This window comes from Crocuta crocuta, unplaced genomic scaffold (genome assembly GCF_008692635.1).
Source record: "Crocuta crocuta isolate KB4526 unplaced genomic scaffold, BGI_CrCroc_1.0 scaffold418, whole genome shotgun sequence".
Classification (NCBI taxonomy): domain Eukaryota; kingdom Metazoa; phylum Chordata; class Mammalia; order Carnivora; family Hyaenidae; genus Crocuta; species Crocuta crocuta.
The window spans coordinates 205,323-216,650 of NW_027526953.1; the positions used below are offsets into that span (position 1 = coordinate 205,323).

The following is an 11,328-nucleotide window of genomic DNA, read 5'->3' on the forward strand; positions in this document are numbered from 1 at the left end:
CTGTGAAGATTTAGATGAGCTACAGGCAGAATGTGAAATCACTTGGCTAACTGATCATTAGTTATGTTCTAGACTAGAGGAATATATATTAATGTGACCGGTTTTTCTATCCTATTTTTCTATTCTAATAATTTGTCTAATGTAATAAATAAAGCTATTATACATTCTTTGTGAGGAAAAATCATCCCCATTAGAACCTGATGTTTTTATTATCTGTAAAGGAGTATTTAATATAAATAACTGTGTTAAGGAAAGTTTATCACTTCTCTGAATTTTTGAGTTGTGCATTAGATTAATCTTAATGGAAATTTTGTTATTGTTGTCAATACAAGTATATACTAACCTGACCTTTGCAATAAAAGGTATTTGTCATTTTACTCTCAGATTTTTGAGTAGGTTTGTGTTTGTCTACTTTTTTTGTTTTATCCATTTTTGAAAACTGTTATTTATTTCAACAGGGCATTCTTTAATGAAGAAACATCACAGCTGCTAAACACAGTGGGTGGGCCACAGGATATCCTAGTAACCAAGGATGGCTTCCTCTTGGAAACTAATTCTGTTTCTGTCAGTAGCTGGGTATCTTTCAGGTAAGAATCCTGCTGTATGTATCAAATAACAAAAATATATTAAAGTCTTTGTTACAAAATATCCTCAGGTATTCATTTAAATTTATATCAGAATTCATGCTTTTCAACAAAAGAAAGAAAAAACAATTCTTACCTTTGTTAGCATTGCAAAAAGTCATATACGATTCAATATAATAAGGTACTTAGAAAAATACTATATAATTTTAATAAAATTAGTAGCCATCCCACCTATTGTCTTTCACTTACAATCTAAACCATTATTAGCTTTTAGAAGATTTGATTATATATATATGTATATATATATATATAATTTATAGAAAGTAATTGTAAAAGTATCTTTTTATAATGTTAAGTTTCATCATATAAAGACAGAATCATCCTGGATTTATGATACTCACACACACACAATCATTTAAAGGCAGCTCTAACACACTAAATTTTTTTTGGGTATCTCAGAATCTCTAACTTTGTTTTAATCAATCATATTGTTCTATATCTTAGATTTAAAGTGATATCTTTTATTTTGCAAGAGTAGTTTATATTCTTTGGAGTAATAGTATTATACTGCTTAAAATTAATATGTCACAGTTTTGGTTTTAATTTAAGAATGTTTAGAAATTAAATTATAGTGATGATTTAAATGTTTATACATGTAACATTTATAGCTTGATTCAGTTGAACTCGGTGGCTATGTTGTGTTCTTAAGTGCTAACAGTATAACTTCAACTACGTATAATGGATGAATCCTCTTTTAAAACCAAAGAGGTAATCCTCAACTTAGTTTATGCTCAAAAACTTTGAAATTCAAAGGGATATTTTTGTACGCAAAGATAATTTTTTAATTTCAGTTATAAATGCCTGTTCTATGTTTAAATGTATCTGAATGTTTTGGGAAGATATATAAAAGCCTCTTTTTTGTTGGAATAATAGTAATTAACTGCAAAAACAAGAAAGCAATTGCTTATTATTATTATGTGTTTAGCACTACTGCTTATAGAAAAAAGAGATTTAAGAAGAGACAGAAAAGATAAGATGAAGCCTCTGTAAAATGGTGGTAGAGACATCTGTGAAAATATGAGAAAGAATCATTAAGAGTTCAATGAAAACCCAGTTTCATCAATATTATTATTTTAAGAAGAAAAAGAGTTTTCAAATATTTTGTTCTATTTTAGGCATTTTCAGGTACTTTGTGTGCAGTATTAGCATCTTCCTTGCTGATCTAAGTTTCTGTCTCTTTTATTGTGTCAATGTCACCTCCTCTTGAACTAACTAACTGAAGGGAATAGATGTAGGCTTGCAAGATGAAAGAAAGGATGCACAGTTAAGACTGAATTTTAAATAAACAGTTTTAGTTCTAGTATGCTCTATGCAATATTTTATTTTATACAAAATTTAAATTTAACTGGAGTCTAGTGTTTTTATTTATTAATTTGACAATGATGATGGGTGGAGGGAGAATGGTAGTTTATAATAGCACTCCAAAGTTTTATTTTCTTGTACTGACATGATATAATCTTCCCAAATAAACAATAACTTCAAATGATGTATTCTACTCTGGTTGTGGAAACATGAAAATACTCAGTCTGACATGGGTCCACAATTGCTATGTTTCCAGCTTATAAGGTAATTAAGGTGTTGCTTTTCCCATAGTGTAGAATAAAACATTGGAAAATATGAGTAACAAAGATGAGTCTGGGAGGTAAACTACTATTCAGATGTTATAGACAATGCCAAAAAAAAAGTTGAAAGCAAAAGGAATTTATCACTTTTACATGAGATTTAGTTTTTAATTATCTGCATTTAATGTAAAACATCCATGTGTATTATTTTTAAAAACAGATTAATTTCTTCTATACTGCAAAGATCTGTTTAATAGTTGATTAAATACTTGAAAGGATCAGTTATCAATGATAATTACATTCAAAAACTTTCTCTCACTTTTACCTTCTTATTTTAAAAAATTATTATTGTGCTTTTAGTACTATGTAATACATTCAATATTTAATTCACTATTTTATTATTTGGTGTTTTATTCTTTAGTTTTTTCTGGATATCATTTTTATTTGTTTATGAGTATCATATTAAAAAGTCTACTTGGCATGGTAACTTGATTATTATAGAAAATGAAGGTAATTAAGCTATGAGTAATGATCACATTTTATATTGTAGCTGTATATGAGCCAGCAAAACTGATGAAAGAAATAAGAGAAGTCCAAGATTGTATTCTCTCTTTGTTTCACTTATTCATTTTTAAACGTATCGATTATCTTGGGTATGTTTCACTAAGAGATATAGAACTCTTATACAACCCTGTGTTTAAAAACTGGCTATTAAAAGCAATAGAAATTGATAGCTTGTATAGGGATCTATAGTCTTACCTTTAAAAAGGATTGATCATTAAAACAACAGTGAGATACCACCACACATAACAAAATCATTAAGATCCAGGTAGACACAAAAAATAAAGCACTATCAAATACTGGTGGAGATACAGGAAATAGGAATGTTTATTCATTGCTGGTTGAAAACCAAAATGGTCCAACTACCTTGGAAGACATTGTGGCTGTGTTTATAAATCCAAATAGCCTTACCATATAATCAAGCAATTGGACTCCTAGGCAAGTCTTGAACTGATTTTAAAATGTATGCTTGTGCAAAATACCCACACAAAAAAAGTTTACAGGAGTCTCATTAATAATAATCAGAAATAGAAAACAACCAAGAGGCCCTTCAGTAAGTGAATGGATAAACAAACTGTAAATTTCATATAATGTAGTACTATTCATAATAAAAAGAAATGATCAAGCCATGCAAACACATGGCCCAGTGGGATGAAGCTTATATACATATTGCTAACTGAAAGAAGCCAGTCTGAAGAGGCTAGATATTGCATTATTCCATGTATAAGACCTTTTTAGTAAGGGAAAATTATGGAGATTGTACAAATTACCGATTGCCAGGCGTTGGGACAGAGGGATGATTTAAAGTGTGAATGAAGCATAAGATTTTTTTTTAGAGTGATGAAACTATTCTATATGATATTGTAACAGTGGAGAACTATCATATATTTATCAAACCAATAGAACTTTATAGCACAAAATAAACATTAATGTATACAAAATTTTAAAAATAATTTAAGAAGTTAGAGGATCCAGGATGAAAGGCAGAATGTGACCAACAATCTAAATATGCTACAAATGTATGAAGTAACTTCACTTAGGGAAGTGGGGGACAAAGGTACTGACCTAAGTAACTATGGAAATGAATCTTCAAGACTAAAGCAAAAACAAAACAAAACAAAACAAAAAACCTCTATTTTGGTAATATACTGCAGTTTATGATATCATTATTAGCAACTCTAAGAATGCTATACATGGAATTGAGCAATTAAGTCATTGGAAGGTGGATGTTGGGAGCCAGACTCCTCACTGTTGGAGTGAGAGGTTGCAGATAACCAAGAGAAGAATGGTATGACTTACATGGCAGTGTATTAGAATTGAAGACTTCAGTTTGAACCATGTTTAGCTTAATGTAGATATAGATGGTTACATATAAAAAGTATTTATGAATATGTATATATACATGGTTAGGTATACACACATGCCATTCTGTCATCTGAGAAGGCCTAAAAGCAAAGTACCACAGTAGAAACCAACACACAAAGTATCGAGATCTTTGTTTCTAATGCTCTTCTCCTACTGAAGGGATCAGTGTGATTTTTAGAAGGACTAACTCTAGGACTGGGGAAGGAAATGTACTTGACAAGCTTAGAGTATCCTGTAGTGCCAGAAAGTAAGGGAGAGCTAAAACAAACAAAGCAGCAAACAAACAAACAAAAAATGAACACAAAGAGGAAGGCATGTCAAAAGAACAATGGGAACCAACTGAAAGAGTTCCCAATGGCCTAAACTGGAAAAAATTTGAGCAAGAATATAAAGAAGCATGAATAACCCAAAGAATAAAATAATTACTGAAAAGTCCGTATTGATATAAGTAATTAAACAAATTAATTAATCAAAAGAATAGACAAATTCCACATGTAGACGAACATCAAATAATTTATAAATTTTTTTTCTCAAAGAAGTGGAATGTAGCTCCTCCCTCTTTTAAATGTGGGCTGTCCACAGTGACTTGTTTGCAAAGAGTACAGAGTGGAAAGTGGGGATAAAATAAAGTGAAGGAAACTGATAAACCTTCTTCAACCCAGTGATGATTAAAGTCAACATCAGCAGAGATAGCATTTATGCTTGATATGATGTGATAAAAATGACACCTAACCTCTGTGATTTTCCTCACTAAACCTATATTCCCAGTCTAATCATAAGAAAAATATGAGACAAATCTCAAATGAGAGACATTCTATGAAATGCTTGGCCAGTACTCCTCAAAAATTTGAAGGTCATCAAAAACTAGGACTATTGAAGTTACTGTCAAAATTCAATGTAATGCGTGGCTCTGGATAGGATCCTGTAATAGAAAAACAACATTATATAAAACACTGAAAGAATCTTACACATTTACTTTACATAAAAAGTAGTGGAAACATCAATCTTATGACAGTGAGTGGTGAAATGGTTAGGGGAGTAGGAAAATTAGACAATTACTGTAAATTTTCTTTCCTGAGAAGTTGAGCTGAAGAAAAGAAAAAGGAAGATAGAAATTCAAAAGTGTATGTATCTGTACATTTGTGGATGTGTTTTAAGCATGGAGAAACTACTGTTGAAAGAAATTCGATTAACAGAATACATAATATATATGTTACTTGTATATTGCACCATACAATTCTAGTTGTTGCTGCATAGCAAACCATCCTCAAATATAGTAGTAAATAAAAGCAAAAAAAAAAAATTATTTCTCACAATTCTGACTGTGAGGCTGGTGGTTCTTCTGGTTTGAGCAGGTTCAGCTGATCTTTGCAATCCCTGTGAAGTTTCAAAGAATAGGCTTGGATAATGCATTTAGCCTCATACTGGTGGTAATTGTCTCCTACTAGCAAAGGCAATGGGAATGGATTGATCATGTATCTGTTTTTCCAGTAGTCTAGCCCAAGTGGTTAAACACGGTTGCTCAGCTAGGTGAAGCAAGAGAAGAGATAAACCCCAATTTGTAAATACTTTTCAAGCCTCTGTGTCATTTTGCTAATATCTAATGTCTCATTCACCATGGCAAAACACATAGGCCAAGACAAGATTTAAGGGGAAGAAAAGTAGATTCCATCTCTTGAAGACATTAGTTTGCAAAAGCACAGTGTAAAGATATGTAAGGTGGTATTATTAACTATAGACAGTATGCTACAGAGTAGACCTCCTATACATTTTGCATAATTGAAACATTGTACTCCTTGAATAATACCTTTCTTGATCCTTCCTCCTTCTAGCTCCTTGGCACCCACCATTCTACTCTCTCCATTTGTGAGTTTGACTAATTTAGATTATTTATAGGTTCTTTATATAAGACACATACTTAAAATTTTGCCAAGAGGGTAAATCTTATTTTAGTATTCTTACCACAACATAAAATAATAATAATAATATAATAATAATAATAATTAATAATAATATTAAAGGGCATGGAANCATAGATTATGGTGATATTTTCACAGATGTATACTTATTCCAAACTCATCAAGTTGTATATGTTAAATATGTACAGCCTATTGTATATCAATCATACCTCAACAAAGTGGTTTAAATAAAGTGTGCATACAGTAATAAGAATATCCATGTGCATTTTTGAGCTCTACTACATATTTACTTATATTTATATTTATAAGTATTGTATATGCAAGTAATAATTTTGTTTTAGTTAACAATAAAGAAGATGAAAGGTTTCTTTGTATCTTTATTTCAGACACAGTGACTGTGAGAGCATCGTGATCTAACTTCATTAGCTAAGCATTTTTTTGAAAGTTTATTTATTTTGAGAGAGAGAGAAAGATGGAAAGGGAGAGAGAGAGAGAAAGAGAGAGAGGGAATCCCAATCTCATAGTTACATGGCCTTTCTTCCTACCTAAGTACATCTAGTTACTTTCTCCTGAATTACTTTCAGATGCTTCTGATGTAAGCTGTACTGCTTTAAAAAATAACCAAAAAAAAAAAAAAAAAAAACCAAAAAAAAAAAAAAAAGCCACTACTTTTTTTCCCTCCACTTTCACCTCATTCTCCTTCATTGAGTTAAATTCATTTTATTGGACAGGTGACAGTTTGTTCCTTCTGCCAAGAAGATGATATACTACTGAACAGAGAATGTCTGTCATTGATAAGCTTATACAAATATTCTCCTTCTTCTTGGCGGCAGTAGGGTAAATAGCACAGAACTTTGTCACTGACAGCTAGTGCTTCCTAAGAACTATAAAGAAAATGAAGAGAGAAATGCTACAGAAAACAAGCCCTGATAATATTAAGTCTGACTGGCCTGCTGCAGTTGAGAGAGAAATGGATTATGGCTCCCCTGTGATTACTTTGAAATTATATATGTGCACATTGTATTGGTCCCCCAGGAAGTCATGATGATAATAGAGGCTACCTCAGTGCAAAAAAACAAGTTGACTTTTATCAGCTGTGCACTGGTGATATTAGACATGTAATTAATCAGAAGACAATTTAATTTCTTCTTGTCAGTGGAGGTGGGGGTAGACGGAGGAGTGTACATGAATTTAGTTTTATTTATTTTTATCTTAAAGGCAAAGAAAATATTAAAGGTAACCATACTTGTCAGCAAATCCTAGAATGATATAAAAAGGAAACCATCACTTGAGGAGAGCCAGCTTCAACATCTCAGAGAAATGAAAGTAAATATGTTTTCTTAGTGTTTTGAAAAGTAAAGAGAAAGTTATCTACTTTATTAGGTTAGCCAAATGTTTCTCTTACATTAAAAATGTTTAAAATATTTTCCACTTGATTGTTGGCTAAGGAATAAGCAAAATATATCAAATGTTTTGTAATCTAGAAAGTGCCATGAAAGTTATCTCATGCTTCTTCAACTGGACTGACTCACTGAAATGATTATTTCCAAAAATGATAAATCCTTCCTTATAAAAAAATTAATCATGCACATTAGTTCTTTCTGTTGTTATAAGATAATGCTCATAAAATTCATACTGTGTCAAGTGTCCACAAGAATTTCTGAACACATGTTTACAATATCATTTGTTAAGCAAGGATAAATTTATTTTTTTTAATTTTTAATGATTTTTTTTAATTTCTGAGAGAGAGAGAGGCCGTGTGAGCAGGGGAGGGTCAGAGAGAGAGGGAGACACAGAGTCTGAAACAGGCTCCAGGCTCTGAGCTGACTGTCAGCACAGAGGCCGACGTGGGGCTGGAACCCACTAACCATGAGATCATGACCTGAGCCGAAGTTGGATGCTTAACCGACTGAACCACCCAGGCACCCCTAAATTTCTGTTTATAGTAATAAAACAGCAAAATATGTGTGTTTATGGTGAAGATTGTTTTATTGCTTAGCATAAGCTTCTGAGTAGCTGCCCCTATGTAGTAATTTGAATCATTTGTCAGCAAGCAAACAGCTACTTTTTCTACATCTCATCAATTCATTAGAGCTCTATTCTGCCTATAAAATGTAGACACAGTTACATTCTTGAGAACCCAAACAAGCTGGCCACAGCTGACATGCAGAGAAATATAGAGGGGAAAATCCTGGTCTTGAATTTATTTATTTATTTATTTATTTTAAAATGTTTAATGTTTATTTATTTTAGGTAGACAGAGAGGACACAAGCAGGAGAGAAATGAGAGAGAGAGAGAGACAGAGACAGAGACAAAGACAGAGAGAGAGAGAGACAGAGAGACAGAGAGACAGAGAGAGACAGAATCCGGAGTGGATTCCAGACTCTGACCTGTCAGCACAGACACTGATGCAGGCTCGAACACACAGACCGTGAGATCATGACCTGAGCCAAAGTTGGATGTCTAACCTACTGAGCCACCATGTGCCCCTGTTCTCCTTGAATTTAAATAAAATTTATAGGTTTATCAGACCCAAATACTTAAAATATCATGTGTAAAAGAAATCCTATTTTGTGACAGTACAAAAGGGTTAAGTTTATTTTAGCTCTTCAAAAAATGTCACTTTGCTAAAAATCAATGAAGTCAACTACATAATTCTTGAAACTGTCTATTTCTATATTTGGTGATTTTTATTTGACACAGGTGTCAACCACAGTATTTTTTTCTAGCATTAAAAAAATGCTTTCCATTCGATTCTCATTGCAGCTTTAAGACAGAAATTTTCCAGGGAACTTAGTTATCTTATGATGTGTTTATACTGGTGTCAATGTTTACAGCATGACCTTACCCTCCCTGTGGATTTACACTGTGGTGGAATCATCCAGATGGCCCAGATCACGGATAAATATGATCTTAATTGATGATCTTTCCTTTTTAAATTTTTAAAAAATGTTTTATTTATTTCTGAGAGAGAGAGGGGCAGCATGAGCAAGGAAGGGTCAGAGAGAGAGGGAGATACAGAATCTGAAGCAGGCTCCAGGCTCTGAGCTGGCTGTCAGCACAGAGCCCGATGCGGGGCTCAAACCCATGAACCGTGAGATCATGACCTGAACCGAAGCCAGATGCTTAACCAACTGAGCCACTGACGTGCCCGGATCTTTACTTTTTAGTACTTGCATATTTTGCAGTTATAATTTTTATATGCTTACATAAAAAATACGAGACTATCTGCTCTATAAAAACAGAGGCAATGTGTGCTTTATTTGATGTTTTTTATACAAGACCTAAGATAATAGTTTCTATAAGGATAGATATCTATTTTTTTTTTAAGTTTTTTTTTCATTTTGAGAGACAGAACATGAGTGGGGAAGGGGCATGGAGAGAGGGGGACACACAGAGACTGAAGCAGGTTCTAGGCTCTGAGCTGTCAGCACACAGCCTCATGTGGGGCTCAAACTCATGAACCATGAAATTATGACCTGATCCAAAGTTGGACACCAAACCAACTGAGCTATCCAGGCACCCTGATAGATATCTATTTTTAAATAAATAAAAGGAAATATTTACTTAATCTGTTTGATTACGTTATTCTGTGAAGAGAGGCATATTCTGTGTTTCTGATTATAGCAATTTCTGGTCAGAAAACATCCCTAAAGGATGACTAATTTTGGATTTTCTAACCAGATGATTGAAATATCTTTTAATTTCATGAGCTAAACTGAGGATTTTTTTTTCACCTGCTAAAGTTCTGGATTAAAGAAGTAGCAATTAGGTTAGTTCAGGATATTGTGTAAGTAACCATTAAAAATGAAAAATAAAGAGAAAAAGAGAGAGAAGAAAGAAATGATGTGAAAAAAAAAGCAAAAAAAAAGTAAAATCTTTGAATCACTAGTGTCTTTGATCAGGTATCTGAGGAAACATATCACACATTTTCACTCAGCATGTACGTCTGGCAGATTGTATTTCAAGACTTTCTAAAGGTCTCTAAGAGAGCACCTTATGTTTCTCTACTTGCTCTTCTGTAATAATTCAAAAAATGCACTAGCTGATAATGCCTATGCTGGCCTGGAGCTATTTTTGTTTAATGACTAGCCTGAGCAAGAATTATTTCAATCTGGCCCCTAGATCCATATTCCTGAAGGAATGGGTTGATTTTTTGTTTGTTTGTTTGATGGTTTGTTTTAAGGGATTCAGTAGAACCCAAGATGGAATATTTGGTTCATTTATAATTCTATGTGTCCTCCAAAAAGATATAGCTGTGGCTAAAAAGTTCTAAGTGGGCATGGCATAAGTAATTTGTCAAAGATGTTTTGTAATAGGGATGGAGATTACAGGGCTAAAGAAAGCCAGGGTAGCAGTGCTTATATCAAACCATCTAGACTTTGAAACAAAGACTGTAACAAAAAATAAGACAGGCACTATATAATAATAAAAGAGGCTATCCAACAAGAAGATATAATAATTGTAATATTTATGCACCCAACATTGAGCAGCCAAATACATAAAACAGTTAATAACAAACATAAAGGAACTAATCAGTAGTAATACAATAGTAAGGGGCTTTAAAACTGCACTTACATCAATGGGTAAATCTTCCAAACAGAAAATCAACATGGAAACAGTGGCTTTGAATGACACAGTGGATCACATAGATTTAACAAATATGGTCAGAATATTCCATCCTACAACAGCAAAATATACATTCTTTTTAAGTTCATATGGAACATTCTCCAGAATAGATCAAATATTAGGCCACAAAACAAATCTAAAAAAATTCAAAAAGGTGGAAGTCATACCATGTATCTTTCCTGACCACAATGCTGTGAAACTAGAAGTCAACCACAAGGACGAATCTGGAAAGAACACAAATACACAGAGGTTAAATAATGTACTACTAAACAATGAATGGGATAACTAAGAAATCAAAGAAATCAAAAAGTAAATGAAAACAAATGAAAATGAAACCAAAATGGTGCAAAATCCTTGGGATACCGAAAAGCAGCTCTAAAAAGGAAAAGTATAGCAATATAGGCATACCTCAAGAAGTAAGAAAATATCTCAAATAAAAAACTTTAACTTCTACCTAAGAACCTAGAAAAAGAAGAAAAAATAAATCCACAAAACAACAGAAAGAAGGAACTACTAAAGATTAGAGCAGAAATAAACCAAATAGAAACTAAGTCTAACAAACAAAACAAAAAAATTGAACAGATCAATGAAACCAAGAACTGGTTCTTATAAAAGATCAACAAAATTGATAAACCTTTAGCCAGACG

At 32.6% G+C, this 11,328-nt stretch overlaps 1 protein-coding gene across 1 annotated transcript in view; it reads left to right on the forward strand.

Moving 5' to 3' along the window:
• Nucleotides 1–470: 470 nt before the first annotated feature.
• The window catches only part of LOC144244621 (contactin-5-like), a 250,297-nt gene continuing 239,439 nt past the window's right edge, over nucleotides 471–11,328 (forward strand). Inside the window, exon 1 of the mRNA XM_077780269.1 lies at nucleotides 471–587. Coding sequence (XP_077636395.1) covers nucleotides 533–587 — 55 coding nt within the window. The 5' untranslated portion in view covers nucleotides 471–532. The remainder of the gene's footprint in view (nucleotides 588–11,328) is intronic.